The sequence below is a fragment of the Jatropha curcas genome, unplaced genomic scaffold, assembly GCF_041381405.1.
Source record: "Jatropha curcas cultivar XTBG-Jc1 unplaced genomic scaffold, XTBG_Jcur_1.0 HiC_scaffold_1030_pilon, whole genome shotgun sequence".
Taxonomy (NCBI): Eukaryota; Viridiplantae; Streptophyta; class Magnoliopsida; order Malpighiales; family Euphorbiaceae; genus Jatropha; species Jatropha curcas.
This window is the reverse complement of record NW_028322584.1, coordinates 27,402-47,080: the sequence shown is the minus strand read 5'-3', so window position 1 is coordinate 47,080 and position 19,679 is coordinate 27,402. Positions and strand designations below refer to the sequence as shown.

The 19,679-nt window shown below is 39.9% G+C and overlaps 1 protein-coding gene across 1 annotated transcript; it reads left to right on the top strand.

Moving 5' to 3' along the window:
* Positions 1-8,976: 8,976 nt before the first annotated feature.
* Positions 8,977-15,142, top strand: LOC149491632 (uncharacterized). The gene is made up of 2 exons (XM_089717158.1): positions 8,977-9,895; positions 14,908-15,142. The coding sequence occupies exons 1-2, from the start codon at positions 8,977-8,979 to the stop codon at positions 14,925-14,927; spliced, it is 939 nt and encodes a 312-aa protein (XP_089573284.1). The 3' UTR covers positions 14,928-15,142.
* Positions 15,143-19,679: the final 4,537 nt, after the last annotated feature.

Sequence of the window (19,679 nt, the reverse complement as noted above, 5' to 3'; positions counted from 1 at the left end):
GATAATTCTAAGAATTAAATGTACAAATGTCGTATTTTATTGGTCAGTTTTATATTATTGTTCTCGCGAGAATTTATATTAGGATTTAACTACCCTATTAGGCATTGATATGGATAAAAAATCATATAACGGAAAAATTTTAAATTTTATTCTATACTAAAAGAAAATCGTGTCTAAAAAATAAGATATACAATTCAATAATAATTCTACCAATTGTAGAAATAAATATCATGAGAGAAAAAAATAAAAAATTTGAGAATAGTGTCTAAAAAATAAAATATACAATGCAACAATAATTCTACCAATTGTGGAATTAAATATTATAAGAGATGAAAAAATAAAAATCTTATTGTTGTTGGTCAATATGGAGTTCCTTCTTGGTACAATGATTTTCGAAACGCAAGTTGAATTAAACATTCACTCAAAAGTTGAAATTTTCTCTTAAAACTCTTTGCAAATTTAGTTGATTCATCGATGGCTTCTATTATAATAACAAGATAAATTGAATCCTCAATAAAAATAAAAAAAGAAGCAAGAATGAAGTAAAAGAACATCTGAAAGAAGCAAGAATGAAGTAAAAGAACAGAGCATCTGAATATAGATAATTAAACATATATGTGTATAAATTTCCAATAAAATGCCACTCTCCTATAGGAGAAACAAAAATGAAAAGGAGAATAGTTGATTGATAATAAGGATAAGATTAGATTTCGAAATTGAATTTGACTTAAATTTCAAAATTGAGTTAACTTAGATTTTATTTGCTCGCTAAATATTAGATTAGAATAAATTTATAAAAGAAAAAATATAACATTCAAAAGTTATTAAAAAAATAGAAAATTTATAGAAAAAGATAATAAGGAAAGCTATAGAATGCCAAATCAGCTTTGTAGAGTTTTTTTTCTTCAGAATTATATATATAAGAAAATTTAATGATATTATTTTAACATTACAAATTTATAATAATATAATTTATTAGGAAGTTTTGTCCTATTCTAGTTAGAAATTTAAAGTTTTCTACAAGTTTTAGTGAGGAATTAGAATCCTATCATAGAAAATTTTTTTCCTATCATACTATTATATATATATAGTTTTAATGGCTTTAGACTATCAAAAATTATTTAATTGCTTCTGTTTATTATATCATGTTTTTGCTAATTAAGAAGTATTGAGTTTGAAATATAAAACTTATATTATCGAATTTTATTTCCACTACTGGAGTCTATACATGAAAAAAGTGTGACATCCTACCGAGTCGAGTCTTAGCATAGAGTTGAGTAGTCGAGTTGAGTCGAGTTGAACCAAACCCGGTTGGGGTAGAATGAGATTATAAGTGGACTTATTTGAGTGAGAGAAAAAGATAAAGCATGTGGGTGAGGATTGATTTGTATTAAAAGATTGAGCTTGGGTCTTTAGTAGTAACCTGTTAACAATTGAGGTACCATTTAGGAAGTTTTCCATAAAATCCTTTGATTTTTGATGGCCTACCCATAATACACATTTTCACTTTCCCATTTTCATGTTTATCTTCATCTTCTTCCTTTCCTCTTCCACCTTCTTTTCAATTTTCATGGTAGTTAAGCCTTAACTTCAATTTTTCTTCTATCTAAGTAAGTAAACCTTTTTGAAGTTCATAATTGAATCATTTGGTGCTATTATTTTAGAATTCATAAGAATTCTTATTGATAGGTGAAGGGAGTTCTAAGAGTGTAAAAAGAAGCTAAAGAAGAACTCAAGCTTTTTGGAGTAAAGGTTTGATATCTCTTGTTATTTTTCATTTTCTTTGCATGAGAATTGTGTGGTGTGTTGTTAGTGAGATATATTGCTTATTGTTGAGTGGGAGGACTGGTAATGGTGAGAAACAGGGGAGAACAGGGGAGGTATTGAATAAATGAAGTGAATATTGAGTTTATGTTGAAACAGGGCTTGCTGGAATTTTACCAGTAACTTCATCTTGATTTTGACCCCATTTATTGATGGAATTAGGAAGTTTCATAGAAGCGTTATTTGTTCCTCTATGTGTTAGCTTTACATGGGTTTTTGAATCATCCAAATTGGAGTTGTATATTGAGAGATATGACCAAAAGAGTACAGACAGTGCAGGCTGGAAGCGCGCGCGCGAATTGCATGATGAGTTCGCGTTGCCTTCTCGCGCTCGCGAATTTGAACTACGCGCTCGCGACTTTCACCTGAAACTCTCTGACTCTCATTTGGCACATCTCGCGCTCGCGACTTTCAAGTACGCGCTCGCGACTTGTGCTCGCAAACTCTCTGACTCTCATGTGGCACATCTCGCGCTCGCGACATGTAAGTGCGCGCTCGCGTACTTAGCCCATGGCCTGCAAGCGCTCGCGACCTTCATCGCGCGCTCGCGAGTTTGGCCTGGGAACTCACTGTCTCTCATTTGGCACTTCTCACGCTCGCGACTTTCAAGTACGCGATCGCGACTTGTGCCCGATAACTCACTGTCTCTCATCTAGTGCATTACGCGCTCGCGACCTTGCAAGGCGCGCTCGCGACTTGTGTTTTCATGCATTTTTGGACTTCTTTTTCAATGCAATTGTATTCCTTTGCTTCACTTATATGCCTCTAATCATTTTAACATCAAATACAACATTAGAACATGTATCAAAACAACATGCAAGCATGCAAATGATGTGAAATCAAATATACATTATGAATTATGAAGTTATGAATTATTCATGTGATGTTGTGTTATATTATTGACATACCAACATTATGCTCCATTGAGGTTAGGTAGAAACCATGTAGATAAGGCTATGTCGCGACATAGGATAGCAGATCTGCACCTCATACAGTTGGATACTCCGGCTACAGGCCGTTGAGTGGATATGATTATATGGGCCATAGCAGCCAAGCATATAGTATTCATCCAGTTTCATACAGTTTTTCTTATCACTTCGGTTTCACTATAACCTTATGGAGCCATACAGATATCTTGATATAACATTTCATGAATTATACAGTATTATAAACAGTACAAAGGATAATCAAGGTATCATGAAAGTATCATGATGTGTGTGCTTATATGTGCCATATGTGTTTACATGGTTCTTTCTACACATGTATGTATTTCTTTGTTTCTTTATCTGTTGAGATATCCACTGAGCTTTATTTGCTCAGCGAGTTACCTGTTTAAGTCGCAGGTTTTGAGATTGGACAGTAGAGAGTCAGCTTACAACTGCTGCAGTTCATCTGTAGAAGACTCAGTCTTCAAGGTAGCTACTCATACGGATGTGTATTTTTGTTTATCCTTTTTATGGCATGTACAGGGCACACAGTTGGGCCCATTTCATTTTGTAAACTAGTATCATGTTTTGTAAATATAAAGTACATTATTTTTGTATACAGTATCAGCATGCTATTATATTCAATATACATTATGATTTCAGCATATCAGACCATACAGTCAACCAGTTTGTAGCGCCTCGGTCCGGTTCATTCGGGTTTACGGGTGGACCGGGAAGGGGTGTTACAAATTTTGGTATCAGAGCCCTAGGTTTAGTTTCCTCGGGCTTGCATGCATAAGTCAGTATAGTGTACATGCCATGTCTACCCTGATGAACTAAGCAGTTGTTATTCTTTTAGGAGGATGTCACAGGAAGGTGAGAGCGAGTCACACGTCTCCAGGCCAGTGGAGGGTGAGGCTCCAGTAGCACCAGGTCAAGAGGTGTTGTTAAAGCAACTTGCAGATACTTTTCGACAGATTGCAGGGGTGATGCCTCAAGCACCAATAGTAGTAGAAAGAGAAAGAAAGCCCCCACTAGAAAAGCTTCGGAAATATGGGGCGAAAGAATTCAGTGCTAACAAGGATGATGGTCCAGAAAGAGCTGAGTATTGGTTAGATGGGACATCGAGAGTCCTGGAACAATTACAATGTACACCAGAGGACAAGTTGGTTTGTGCCACATCATTGCTCATAGATGAGGCATATACATGGTGGACTACTGTTCAGCAGCGGGTCTCAGCAGAGGAGAGACCAGACTCAGAGTGCACCCAGTGCATATCAGTCAGAAAGCAAGAGATTCAGAGGTGCTAGTAGTTCAGCTAGTTCTAGACCTCCCTTTAGCCAAGGCACAGCTAGGGGTGCTAACATGCCAGCGGTATCAGTTGTGGCTAGTTCTGCCGGAGGTAGTCGAGGTTCAGGCAAAGGAACTGGTAGAGGCACCGGTAGAGGTGCAGAGTCAGCCGGTTATCCTTTTCCACCTTATGAGCATTGTGGCAGACGGCATGGTGGAGATTGTTGGTTGGTGACTGGTAAATGTTGGATATGCGGAGCATCAGACCATCAGAAGAAGGATTGTCCGAAGAGGGCAAAAGTTCCTACACAGTTCATAACAGGCAGAGGTAGAGGTGAGAGCTCCGGAGGGCAGAGACAGCAGTCAGAGACTGTGGACAGACCTGATACTAGAGGTCCAGCTAGGGTCTATGCTATGCGAGCCAGAGAAGATGAGGAAGCTCCAGATGTAATAGTTGGTGAGTTTTCCTTATGTGATCATACAGTTTATGCTTTAATTGATCCTGTCTCATCTCATTCATACATTAGTGTACCTAAACCTTGGGTTAAAGGGTTAGAAGTTGCATATGTGAGTCAGGGTATGGTAGTTACAAATCCATTAGGAGATGTAGTACAAACTCATACAGTGGTTGAAGGATGTCCAATTGTTATTCATGGAAAAGAGTTTCCAGGAGATCTTATGGAGTTGCCATTTAGAGAAGTTGATGTTATTCTGGGTATGGATTGGCTATCCAGACATCAGGCTATAGTTGATTGTGCAAAGAAAAGGGTGACATTATATACAACAGCAGGGGAAGAGATTACAGTAGTTGGGAAGCGGCGAGATTTTCTGGGTAATGTGATATCAGCCATGGCAGCAAAGAGATTAATTCAGAAGGGTTGTGAAGCATACTTGGTATGTGCATTACAAGCAGAGAAAGAACAGTCAAAAGTGCAAGATATACCAACAGTGTGTGATTATCCAGATGTATTTCCAGAACAGTTACCAGGGTTACCACCAAGGAGGGAAGTGGAGTTTACCATCGATGTCTATCCTGGAGCAGCACCAGTATCAATTGCACCTTACAGAATGGCACCAGCCGAGCTAAAAGAGTTAAAGATTCAGCTACAGGAGTTATTGGATAAAGGCTTTATCAGACCTAGTGTATCACCTTGGGGAGCACCGGTATTATTTGTAAAGAAGAAAGATGGATCATTCAGACTTTGCATTGACTACAGACAGTTGAACAAACTAACAATCAAGAATAAGTATCCATTGCCTCAAATCGATGATTTGTTTGATCAGTTAAAAGGTGCAGGTATGTTTTCTAAGATCGACCTTAGGTCGGGATACCATCAGTTGCGGATAAAGGAAGAAGATATCGTTAAGACTGCATTCAGGACCCGATATGGTCACTATGAATTTTTAGTCATGCCATTCGGTCTCACAAATGCACCAGCGGTTTTCATGGATCTCATGAACCGCGTGTTTCATTCATATCTGGATCAGTTTGTGGTGGTGTTTATAGATGATATTCTGGTCTACTCCAGCGACAGGGTTGAACATGATAAACATTTGCGGATTGTACTTCAGACACTGAGGGGTAAACAACTTTATGCCAAGCTCAGTAAGTGTGAGTTTTGGCTGGAAGAAGTTTCTTTCTTAGGACATGTGGTGTCATCGGAGGCTATTAGAGTGGACCCTAAGAAGATTGAAGCTATTGTTGATTGGAGACCACCCAGAAACGTCACAGAAGTTCGAAGTTTTCTGGGTTTAGCCGGTTATTACAGAAGGTTCGTAAAGGGATTCTCCATCATTGCATCACCTTTAACAAGATTGTTGAAGAAAGAGGTAGTATTCCAATGGGATGATAGGTGTCAGCAAAGTTTTGACACTTTGAAGAAAAAGTTGACTGAAGCACCAGTGTTGACTCAACCAGTGTCAGGTAAAGACTTTGTGTAACATCCTACTGAATCGAATCGTTGCATAGAGTCGAGTCGAGTTGAGCCGAACAAGAACCCGGTTCAAGCCATTTAAATCCAGAGTGGGGTAGAATGGGATGTAACTTAAATAAGTAAAAGAAGTGGACTTACTTGAATGAAACAAAAAGATCAAAGTATAAGGAGTAGGACTTACTTGCACTAAAATATAAAGTTTAGGTATTAAAATGTAACATATGGAAAATATAGGTACTATTTGGTAATTTTTAACACACAATCAAAGATAAATTTGGACTACACGAGACTTCCATTTCAGTTTGCCTTCTTCATTTTCTTCATCTTCATCTTCAACGTCTTCTTCATCTTCCTCTTCCTCTTCATCTCCTTTCATCTTTCTCTTCATCTCCTTCCTTTCTCCATCCATTTTCATGTGATTTAAACACTACATTCAACCTAGAACTCTATCCAAGTAAGTAGCCCTTCTTGATTTTCATACTTTTGTGATATTTTAGATGATTTCTAAGAGTTATTATGTATAAGAGAGGGGAACTCAAAGTTGGAAGAAAAGGAAGCTAAGAAGAGGATTTAAAGCTCTTTGGGTGAAGGTTTGATATCTCTTTTAGTTTTTCACATTTTCTTGCATGAAAACTTGTGTAGTGTGTTGATAATGAAAACATATATTGCTGAATGTTGAATTAGAGGTCTGTAAATGGTGATAAAGCATGGGATGAATTGAATGAATGAAGTAGATATTGATTTCATGCTGAACCCAGTTTGTTGGACCATTGACCAGTAACTTCACCCTGATTTTGACTCTATTTAACGATGGAATTAGGAAGTGGTATAGAAGATTTATTTGTTCCTCTATGTTTTATCTGTCCATGAGTTTTTGAATCACCTAATTTGGAGTTATAAATTGAGAGATATGACCAAAATAGTACAGACTGTGCAGGTTGGAAATCAACAGTCTGGACTGACTGGAAGTTGCTCATTTCGGTAAATATTTGCCTACCTTACCAACGTAATTAAGAGATGTGGTAGAAGACAAATTTGTAGCCTAATGTGTTAGCTAACCATATAAGGCAGAATCACCTAAATTGGAGTTATATATTGAGATCTGTGACCAAAATAGTATAACTTGTGCAGGCTAGAACCCAACAGCAGGGCAGACTGAGAGTTGCTACTTGAGCTCAATGTTTGACTACCGTACCAACGTAATTAAGAGATGTGGTAGAAGACAAATTTGTAGCCTAATGTGTTAGCTAACCATAGAATGTAGAATCACCTAAATTGGAGTTATAAATTGAGAGATATGACCAAAATAGTATAAACTGGGCAGGCTGGAAACCAACAGCAGGGCAGACTGGCAGTTGCTACTTGAGCTCAATATGTGACTACCTTGCCAACGTAATTAAGAGATGTGATAGAAGAAAACTTTGTACCTTAAGATGTTAGCTAACCATAGAATTTAGAATAGCCTAAATTGGACGTATACAGAAAGAGTTATGATAGGATTTGTGAAACATGTACAGGCTGTCTGGTAGATTTCAAGAACACATTAGAAATGATGTTGGAATGCATATGTAGATTCATTCACCCGAAAATTATTACTGCATTTTACCTTCTAAGTGAACTTAATTCAAACTAAGAATTTCCTTAATCTGAATGGTAAAATTTAGTTACATAAATATTAGTAAGAATTGCATCGCGGGTGCAATAGCTAGAGTATTTCCATGCAAGTTACTTTATACATTATCAATGGTATGCATTATTCCTCATTAGATATTTTCTAAATAATTCTTGTATTATCACAATACACATAATATGCTCCATTAAGGTTAGGCAGAAACCACGTAGATAAGACTATGTCGCGACATAGGATAGCAGATCTGCGCCCCATACAGTTTGGTACTCCAGCTACAGGCTGTTGAGTGGATATGATTTATATACGGGCCATAACAGCCCAGCCATACAGTATTCATCCAGTTTCATACAGTTCATACAGTTTTTCTTATCACTTTGGTTTCACTATAACCTTATGGAGCCATGCAGTTATGTGATTTATTATTTATAAAGTATACGATGGTTAATAAAAGTTGCAAAATTTATACAACATCATGAACAGCAGGTAAAATCATGAAAGTATAATGATATGTGTGCTTATATGTTTATTGTTTTATTTCTTATTAAATTGAGATATCCACTGAGCATTATTTGCTCAGCGAGTTATTTATTTAACTCGTAGGTTTCGAGACTGGACCGTAGAGAATCAGCTTACAACTGCTGCAGTTCATCTGTGGAAGACTCAGTCTTCAGGGTAGCTACTCATTTGGATATTTTGATTCTGTCTATCCTTATCATGGCATGTACAGGGCACACAGTTGGGCCCATTTCATTTTGAAAATTAGTATCATGTCTTGTAAAAATATTAAGTACATATCTATATTTTCCTCATGTAAAAAGCAACAGCTTGACATCATAATCAGCATACAACATGATATTAGCATAAAAGGACATAGGTTCAACCAGATTGTAGCGTCTCAGCTCGGTTCATTTGAGTTAACGGGTGGACCGGGAAGGGATGTTACAAATTTTGGTATCAGAGCACTAGTTTAGTTCCTCGGGCTTAAATGCATATGTCATTATAGTGTACATGCCATGACTACCCTGATGAACTAAGCAGTTGTTATTTTTATAGGAGGATGTCACAGGAAGGTGAAAGCGAGTCACACGCCTCCAGAGCTGTGGAGGGTGAGGCTCCAGTAGCACCAGGTCAAGAGGTGCTGTTAAAGCAACTTGCAGATACGTTTAGACAGATTGCAGGGGTGGTACCTCAGGCATCAGTAGTAGTAGACAGAGAAAGAAAGTCCCCACTAGAAAAGCTTAGAAAATATGGTGCAAAAGAATTCAGAGCTAGCAAGGACGACAATCCCGAAACAGCTGAGTATTGGTTAGATGGTACTTTAAGAGTCCTGGAGCAATTACAGTGTACACTAGAGGACAAGTTGATTTGTGCCATGTCATTACTGATAGAGGAGGCATACACATGGTGGACTACTGTTCAACAGAGAGTACCAGCAGAGCAGCGTACCTGGCAATTCTTTTTGGATGAATTCAAGAAAAAGTTCATCACAGAGGCTTATCTTGATGCTAGAAGGAAGGAATTCTTATACCTGAGACAGAACAGAATGTCAGTTGCAGAATACGAAAGAGAATTCACCAGACTCAGCAGGTATGGTGACCGGATAGTGGCTACAGAGGCAGAGAGGTGTAAAAAGTTTCAGGAGGGCCTGAACGATGAGATTCAGATGGGAGTGGTAGCTTCCAGATTCAGAGAGTTCTCAGCTTTGGTAGAGGCAGCTCAGGAGATAGAGCGAATTCAGGCCAGTCAGCGTACCAGACGCCAGCGGTCTCAGCAGAAGAGAGATCAGACTCAGAGTGCACCCAGTACATATCAGTCGGAGAGCAAGAGATTCAGAGGTGGTAGTACTTCAGCTGGTCCTAGGCATCCTTTTAGCCACGGCACAGCTAGGGGTGCTCATGCGCCAGCGGCATCAGTTGTGGCTAGTTCTGCCGGTGGTGGTCGAGGTTCAGGCAGAGGAGCTAGTAGAGGCACCAGTAGAGGCACAGGGTCCGATGGTTATACTTTTCCACCTTGTGAGCATTGTGGCAGACGGCATGGTGGAGATTGTTGGATGGTGACAGGTAGATGCATGATATGTGGAGCATCAGACCATCAGAGGAGGGACTGTCCTAAGAGGGCAGAAGTTTCTACACAGTTCATAGCAGGCAGAGGTAGAGGTCGGAGTAGAGGTGAGAGCTCCGGAGGGCAGAGACAGCAGTCAGAGACTGTGGACAGACCTGATACCAGAGTTCCAGCCAGGGTCTATGCTATGCGAGCCAAGGAAGATGAGGAAGCTCCAGATGTCATAGTTGGTGCGTTTTCTTTATTTGATCATACAGTTTATGCTTTAATTGATCCTGGATCATCACATTCATACATTAGCGTACCTAAACACTGGGTTAAAGGGTTAGCAATTGAGCATGTGAGTCAGGGTATTTTGGTTACTAATCCATTAGGAGATACAGTAAAAACTCATATAGTAGTCAAAGGGTGTCCAATTGTTATTCATGGAAAGGAGTTTCCAGGAGATCTTATGGAGTTACCATTCAGAGAATTTGATGTTATTCTGGGTATGGATTGGCTATCTAGACATCAGGCTATAGTTGATTGTGCAAAGAAAAGGGTGACATTATATACAGCAGCAGGGGAAGAGATTACAGTCGTCGGGAAGCGACGAGATTTTCTGGGTAATGTGATATCAGCCATGGCAGCAAAGAGATTAATTCAGAAGGGTTGTGAAGCATACTTAGTTTGTGCATTGAAAGCAGAGAAAGAAAAGTTAAAAGTGCAAGACATACCAACAGTATGTGATTATCCAGACGTATTTCCAGAAGAGTTACCAGGGTTACCACCAAGGAGGGAAGTGGAGTTTACCATAGATGTCTATCCTGGAGCAGCACCAGTATCAATTGCACCTTACAGAATGGCACCAGTAGAGCTAAAAGAGTTAAAGCTTCAGCTACAGGAGTTATTAGACAAAGGCTTTATTCGCCCCAGTGTATCACCTTGGGGAGCACCAGTGTTATTCGTAAAGAAGAAAGATGGATCACTCAGACTGTGTATTGATTATAGACAGCTGAACAAGCTGACAATCAAGAATAAGTATCCATTGCCTCGAATCGACGATTTGTTTGATTAGCTAAAGGGTGCAGGCATGTTTTCTAAGATCGATCTCAGGTCGGGATACCATCAGTTGCGGATAAAGGAAGAAGATATCTCCAAGACGGCATTCAGGACCCGATATGGTCACTATGAATTTTTAGTAATGCCATTCGGTCTCACTAATGCACCGGCGGTTTTCATGGATCTTATGAACCGCGTGTTTCATTCATATCTAGATCAGTTCGTGGTGGTGTTTATAGATGACATTTTGGTCTACTCCAGAGACAGGGTTGAACATGATAAACATTTGCGGATTGTACTTCAGACACTGAGGGATAAACAGCTGTATGCCAAGCTCAGTAAGTGTGAGTTTTGGCTGGAAGAAGTTTCTTTCTTAGGACATGTGGTGTCATCAGAGGGTATCAGAGTGGATCCTAAGAAGATTGAAGCTATTATTGATTGGAGACCACCCAGGAATGTTACAGAAGTTTGAAGTTTTCTGGGTTTAGCCGGCTATTACAGAAAGTTCGTAAAGGGATTCTCCATCATTGCATCACCTTTAACAAGATTATTGAAGAAAGAGGTTGTATTCCAATGGGATGATAGGTGTCAGCAGAGTTTTGAAACTTTGAAGAAAAAGTTGACTGAAGCACCAGTGTTGACCCAACCAGTGTCATGTAAAGAATTTGAGATTTACAGTGATGCCTCTCATACTGGGTTAGGATGTGTACTCATGCAAGACAGTAAAGTGGTAGCTTATGTCTCCAGACAATTGAAGCCACATGAATTGAATTATCCAACCCATGATTTAGAACTGGCAGCCATTATTCTAGCGTTCAAAGTATGGAGGCATTATCTATACGGTGAAAAGTGTTACATTTACACTGATCATCAGAGTTTAAAGTATTTACCGACACAGAAAGACCTGAATTCAAGACAACGGAAGTGGATGCAGATTCTGGCTAATTATGATTATGTCATTAATTACCATCCGGGTAAAGCTAATGTGGTAGCTGATGCCCTTAGTCGAAAACCATTGTATGCTTTGAGAGCAATGAGAATCAACATGGAGTTGCAACAGTAGGGAGCTATTCTAGCACAAATGCAAGTACAACCATCTTGGGTTCAGGAAGTTGCAGAAGCACAGAAGAAAGATGAGCACATAGCACTATGGGTTAAACAAGTACAGGAAGACCATGGTGGGAAATTCAAAGTGGATAACAGTGGAGTATTGTTCTATGAAGACAGAGTTGTTGTACCACAAGGGGAAATCAGACAGAAGATTCTGCATGAAGCTCATAACAGTCCATATACAATGCATCCAGGCAGTACTAAGATGTATCAAGATTTGAAGAAAGGCTATTGGTGGCCAGGCATGAAGAAAGACATTGGAAACTTCGTAACAAGATGTTTGACATGTCAACAAGTAAAAGCAGAACATCAATTGCCAGCTGGGTTGCTTCATCCAATAACAGTTCCAACATGGAAATGGGATCAGATCACGATGGATTTTGTTACCGGATTACCTCAGACGCAGCGGAAGCATGATGCAGTATGGGTAATTGTTGACAGATTAACCAAGTCTGCGCACTTTCTACCAGTCAGGATGGACTATTCTCTGGACAAGTTAGCAGAAATCTATGTTAGAGAAATCGTTCGACTACATGGAGTTCCATCATCCATTATATCAGATCGTGATCCAAGGTTTACATCGAAGTTCTGGGGTAAACTGCAAGACGCATTAGGAACGAAACTACATTTCAGCACTGCCTTTCATCCTCAGACAGATGGCCAGTCAGAGAGAGTCATTCAAATCTTGGAAGACATGATGAGATCATGTGTTATAGAATTTGAAGGCAGTTGGGACAGATATGTACATCTCATGGAATTTGCCTACAACAACAGCTATCAATCGAGCATCAAGATGGCACCATATGAAGCGTTGTATGGTAGAAAATGCAGGACACCTGTATGTTGGACAGAACTTAGTGAGAAGAAGATTTTGGGTCCAGATTTGGTTAGAGAAACAGAAGAGAAAGTGGAAATCATCAGAACCCGGTTCCAGCCATTTAAATCCAGAGTGGGGTAGAATGGGATGTAACTTAAATAAGTAAAAGAAGTGGACTTACTTGAATGAAACAAAAAGATCAAAGTATAAGGAGTAGGACTTACTTGCACTAAAATATAAAGTTTAGGTATTAAAATGTAACATATGGAAAATATAGGTACTATTTGGTAATTTTTAACACACAATCAAAGATAAATTTGGACTACACGAGACTTCCATTTCAGTTTGCCTTCTTCATTTTCTTCATCTTCATCTTCAACGTCTTCTTCATCTTCCTCTTCCTCTTCATCTCCTTTCATCTTTCTCTTCATCTCCTTCCTTTCTCCATCCATTTTCATGTGATTTAAACACTACATTCAACCTAGAACTCTATCCAAGTAAGTAGCCCTTCTTGATTTTCATACTTTTGTGATATTTTAGATGATTTCTAAGAGTTATTATGTATAAGAGAGGGGAACTCAAAGTTGGAAGAAAAGGAAGCTAAGAAGAGGATTTAAAGCTCTTTTGGTTGAAGGTTTGATATCTCTTTTAGTTTTTCACATTTTCTTGCATGAAAACTTGTGTAGTGTGTTGATAATGAAAACATATATTGCTGAATGTTGAATTAGAGGTCTGTAAATGGTGATAAAGCATGGGATGAATTGAATGAATGAAGTAGATATTGATTTCATGCTGAACCCAGTTTGTTGGACCATTGACCAGTAACTTCACCCTGATTTTGACTCTGTTTAACGATGGAATTAGGAAGTGGTATAGAAGAGTTATTTGTTCCTCTATGTTTTATCTGTCCATGAGTTTTTGAATCACCTAATTGGGAGTTATAAATTGAGAGATATGACCAAAATAGTACAGACTGTGCAGGTTGGAAATCAACAGTCTGGATGGACTGGAAGTTGCTCATTTCGGTAAATATTTGCCTACCTTACCAACGTAATTAAGAGATGTGGTAGAAGACAAATTTGTAGCCTAATGTGTTAGCTAACCATAGAAGGCAGAATCACCTAACTTGGAGTTATATATTGAGATCTGTGACCAAAATAGTATAACTTGTGCAGGCTAGAACCCAACAGCAGGGCAGACTGACAGTTGCTACTTGAGCTCAATGTTTGACTACCGTACCAACGTAATTAAGAGATGTGGTAGAAGACAAATTTGTAGCCTAATGTGTTAGATAACCATAGAATGTAGAATCACCTAAATTGGAGTTATAAATTGAGAGATATGACCAAAATAGTATAAACTGGGCAGGCTGGAAACCAACAGCAGGACAGACTGGCAGTTGCTACTTGAGCTCAATATGTGACTACCTTGCCAACGTAATTAAGAGATGTGATAGAAGAAAACTTTGTACCTTAAGATGTTAGCTAACCATAGAATTTAGAATAGCCTAAATTGGACGTATACAGAAAGAGTTATGATAGGATTTGTGAAACATGTACAGGCTGTCTGGCAGATTTCAAGAACACATTAGAAATGATGTTGGAATGCATATGTAGATTCATTCACCCGAAAATTATTACTGCATTTTACCTTCTAAGTGAACTTAATTCAAACTAAGAATTTCCTTAATCTGAATGGTAAAATTTAGTTACATAAATATTAGTAAGAATTGCATCGCGGGTGCAATAGCTAGAGTATTTCCATGCAAGTTACTTTATACATTATCAATGGTATGCATTATTCCTCATTAGATATTTTCTAAATAATTCTTGTATTATCACAATACACATAATATGCTCCATTAAGGTTAGGCAGAAACCACGTAGATAAGACTATGTCGCGACATAGGATAGCAGATCTGCGCCCCATACAGTTTGGTACTCCAGCTACAGGCTGTTGAGTGGATATGATTTATATACGGGCCATAACAGCCCAGCCATACAGTATTCATCCAGTTTCATACAGTTCATACAGTTTTTCTTATCACTTTGGTTTCACTATAACCTTATGGAGCCATGCAGTTATGTGATTTATTATTTATAAAGTATACGATGGTTAATAAAAGTTGCAAAATTTATACAACATCATGAACAGCAGGTAAAATCATGAAAGTATAATGATATGTGTGCTTATATGTTTATTGTTTTATTTCTTATTAAATTGAGATATCCACTGAGCATTATTTGCTCAGCGAGTTATTTATTTAACTCGTAGGTTTCGAGACTGGACCGTAGAGAATCAGCTTACAACTGCTGCAGTTCATCTGTGGAAGACTCAGTCTTCAGGGTAGCTACTCATTTGGATATTTTGATTCTGTCTATCCTTATCATGGCATGTACAGGGCACACAGTTGGGCCCATTTCATTTTGAAAATTAGTATCATGTCTTGTAAAAATATTAAGTACATATCTATATTTTCCTCATGTAAAAAGCAACAGCTTGACATCATAATCAGCATACAACATGATATTAGCATAAAAGGACATAGGTTCAACCAGATTGTAGCGTCTCAGCTCGGTTCATTTGAGTTAACGGGTGGACCGGGAAGGGATGTTACAGAGTCAACTTCAAACATCGGTGGAAGTCAGCCCTGAAGTGTTGGTATCCACCCTTACCCAATCATCAAAGGTGCAAAACATCGGGTTCTCCGACAATGACTTACCTAAGGAGGGAGATAGTCACAACGATGCCCTTTACATCACTGTTCAGACCAGAGACAAAACTGTGCCCATGGTTCTCATTGATAATGGGTCAGCACTAAACGTTTGCCCACTAAAGGTGGCCAGCTGTCTGGGATTGGAAGAAACAGATTTCATTCCATCTGACCAGATAGTGAAAGCATATGACAGCACCCGGAGAGAAGTGTTGGGGGTTGTTACACTAAAATTAGTGATCGGGCCAGCCATAATGGAGGTACCGTTCCAAGTCATTGATGTGCCCACCAGTTTCAACCTGCTGTTAGGGCGGCCATGGATACACCACACCAAAGCATTACCTTCCTCTTTGCACCAAAAGGTCAAATTCCCCTACGAGGGTAAGATTATAACGGTTCAAGGAGATGATTACAGTCAACTCAAGAAACCCAAGGGCTAGCCTCTCTTTGAGGTCAACCCCGAAAATGCCAATTTTCCCCTCTCGGGATTTGAATATGACACTGTGCAGTTCATAGAAGGAAAGGCTGCGAACTCCCGAATTCTCTTTGATTTCGGGACGGTGCAAATAAACTGCATAGTTCCTTTGATGCTAAAGATGTCCTACCTGCCGGGAATGAATATGGCAAGGTCCGGGAAGACCTACCCTACGCTACAAGCATGGGAGTGTCCGGTGAATGAAGGGACTTTTGGGCTGGGTTATCAACCTACTGACGAAGACCGTGCTGAGAAGACCAGAAGAGGAAAGAAGAAAAACATCCAGATGCCATCACACTTTTTGACTTTAAACAGTTACTTCTGCAAATCGGGAGAGACGATTCCTTATCGTAGCTTCCAAGAACCGTTTTACTGCCCGGCTGCTAAGAAGATGCTACCTGGGTTAGAAATATTCTCTGATGTCTGGGGTAACGAGCCCGAAATAGTGACTGAAATGGAAGTGGAAGACTTCATGCAGCCTAGTCTCTTTGATGAGATTGCAGTCATTACGGGAAATGATGGGAACCAAGATTTACTGAGCCTGATCAAGCCAAATGAAGGACCTCTCACCAATTGGTACGCCGAGGAGGAGCGCACTGCTGATACACCCCCTCCCGAGTCCAACCTAGAATCAAAATATGTGATCAAGTCCTGTATTGAGTCCGAGTCTGACCCTGAGTATGAAACCGAGTCAGAGTCTAGTTCTAGTCTTGAGTCGTCTGTGTTGGATTTTGAAAATCCAGATTTCAAATTTGATGTAATTTTTGAAGACGATTCTGTCATTATCAATAAAGGCTTGCAAATTATTGACTACCCCGCATGTCTATCTTTCCAAGCATTTCCAAGCAAAAATAATGAAAAAGAAATAAATGAAATGAAAAATGATAAAGAAAAAATAATAATTGGCAAAAAAGAAAACGAACATACATACATTGCATCTGACTGTGTGAACAGGGAACAAGTCAGTGAATGCTTAAAGAAGTTTGCCGATTGCTTCATGTGGAAGGCAAGTGACATCACGGGAATTGACCCAGCAATAGTGGTGCATAAGATTCCAGTATACCCTGAGGCTAAGCCAATGAAACAGAAGCTAAGAAGGCTAAAAACAGAATGGTCCTTGAAAATCAAGGAGGAGGTAGCCAAGCAACTGGAGAATAAGTTCATAGAACCCATTGCTTACCCAACATGGTTAGCAAATATTGTGCCGGTGCCGAAGAAAGATGGCAAAGTCAGAATGTGTGTGGACTATCGGGATTTGAATAAGGCATGTCCGAAGGACGACTTCCCCCTGCCGCATATTGACTTGTTAGTGGACCGAATGGCGGGACACGAGATGGTCTCCTTGACCAATCTTGCTGTCGAATACAATCAAATAATGATGCATGTGCCAGACAAAGAGAAAACGGCATTCATCACGGAATGGGGAACCTACTGCTACAGAGTTATGCCTTTTGGGCTCAAAAATGCCGGGGCAACCTATCAAAGAATGGCGACAGCCATCTTCCATGACATGATTCATGAAGAAGTAGAAGTGTACATGGACGATATGGTTGTTAAATCAAAAACAGCTAAAGAGCATACAATAGCACTTGAGAAGTTCTTCCTTAGACTTCGAAAGTATAATTTAAAGCTCAACCCGGCAAAGTGTCTGTTTGGAGCTACATCCGGAGTGTTTCTGGGGCATATGGTCAGCCGAAAGGGCATAGAAATTGACCCTTCAAAAGCCAAAGTCATTCTGGAAATGCCAGCACCGAGAACGGAAAAGGAAGTTCGAGGTTTCCTGGGAAGGCTACAGTACATCAGCCGGTTCATCAGTCAATTGGCCGATACTTGTGGTCCGATTTTCAAATTGCTCAGGAAAGGAGTAGCCATCAAATGGAATGAGGATTGTCAGAAAGCTTTTGACCAAGTCAAGCAATATCTGTTATCCTCGCCAGTGTTACAGCCACCAAGACTAGGAAAGCCTTTGCTACTGTACCTATCAGTGACAGAAGAAGCGATGGGTGCAATGCTAGCTCAACAAGCAGAAGATACAAGGGTAGAAAATGCCGTGTATTACCTTAGCAAGAGGATGCTAGACTACAAGCTAAAATACAACAAGATAGAGAAGTTGTGTTTGGCTCTAGTATGGGCGTGTACAAAGCTGCAGCACTATCTCTCGTCCTACACCACCTTTGTTATTTCTGAATCGAACCCCTTGAAATTCCTTATGGAGAGGCCGGTTCTCGATAGTAAAATGGCTAAGTGGGTGTCAGTGCTCGTAGCCTATGATTTAAAATTTGTACAACGAAAGGCGGTGAAAGGCGGAGCCTTGGCTGATCAACTAGCAGAATTACCGGTCGAAGACCAAATGCCGGAGGTAGAATTTCCTGACGAAGACTTGGTGAACTTGGAAAGTGAAGTCTGGGAAATGTACTTTGATGGAGCTTCGAACTACCATGGAAATGAGGTTGGAGTCGTATTCAAAACTCCTTGTGGAGAATACATTCCAATCGCTGTCAAATTAGATTTCGACTGCACCAACAATGAAGCCGAGTATGAAGCTTGCATAAAGGGGTTAGAAGCAGCCTAGAAAAAGAGATAAAAGTCCTCAAGGTTTTCGGAGATTCGAACTTAATAGTCTCCCAAGCTTTAAGGAAATGGAAAATTAAAGAAGAACGTTTGGTTCCTTACCTATAACGCTTGGACGAATTGGCTCAGCAATTTGAGGATTTATCCTTCCACTACTTGCCGCGAGCCAAAAATCAGTTCGCAGATGCTCTAGCTACTTTAGCCTCTATGGTCAATGTGGAAGGAGGCCGAGTCATTCGACCTTTGACAGTGCGGCTACAGAAACAGCCAGCACATATCATGAATTTGGTTGATGACAAGCCCTGGTACTGGGATATACAGAATTATCTTCAGAATGAAGCTTACCCGGAGGGGTCCACCAAGACTGATCAACGGACATTGAGACAGTTAGCATCCGGATATTTCCTTACTGGGGGGGTTCTGTACAAGAGAAGTTGGAGCGGCCTGCACCTAAGATGCGTTGATGAGGAAGAAGCTCAAACCATCATGGATTCCCTACATAATGGGGAGTCTGGTCCACACATGCACGGGATAGCCTTGGCTCGGAAAATCGTGAACCTGGGTTATTACTGGTCAACCATGAATGCAAATTGCGTGAGGCACGCGCAGAAGTGTCACGAATGTCAAATTTTTGCTAAGCTGCAAAGACAGCCTTCGGTCAATTTGAACCCTATTGCTTCACCATGGCCTTTCGCAACTTGGGGCATAGACGTAATCGGAAAAATCCACCCGAAGGCCTCTAACGGCCATCAATTCATCCTGGTTGCTGTAGATTATTTCACCAAGTGGATCGAGGCAGCCTCTTATTCAATTTTAAATGCCAAGAAGGCAGCACAGTTTGTCCGCACTAACATCCTTTGTCGGTACGGAACACCATTCGAGATCATCACGGATAATGGGTCTCACTTTCAGAGTGAATTTTCTAATTTGTTGAAAGAAACAAGAATCCAACATCATAAGTCCTCACCCTATCGTCCACAAACAAACGGGGCTGTAGAAGCTGCAAATAAGGCTATAAAAGTCATTTTGCAGAAGACGGTTAAAAAGCACAAAGCTTGGCACGAACAGTTACCGAATGCCTTATGGGGATATAGGACTTCAATTAGAACGCCCACCGGAGCAACTCCGTATTCTTTGATATATGGCATGGAAGCAGTGTTGCCTATTGAGCTGGAAGTTCAATCGGCAAGAATTATCCAGGAAAGCCGGATCAGTGAAGCAGACTGGGCTAAGAATTATCACTTGCAACTCTTGGGTATGGATGAAAGGCGACTGCAAGCAATCCAC

Bases quoted from the DNA above. Each gene is read 5' to 3' on its own strand.
- LOC149491632 (XM_089717158.1), top strand. From the start codon at position 8,977: ATGTCATTACTGATAGAGGAGGCATACACATGGTGGACTACTGTTCAA. The intron at 9,896-14,907 runs GTGCGTTTTCTT...TTTAACTCGTAG, and splicing joins AGCTCCAGATGTCATAGTTG to GTTTCGAGACTGGACCGTAG.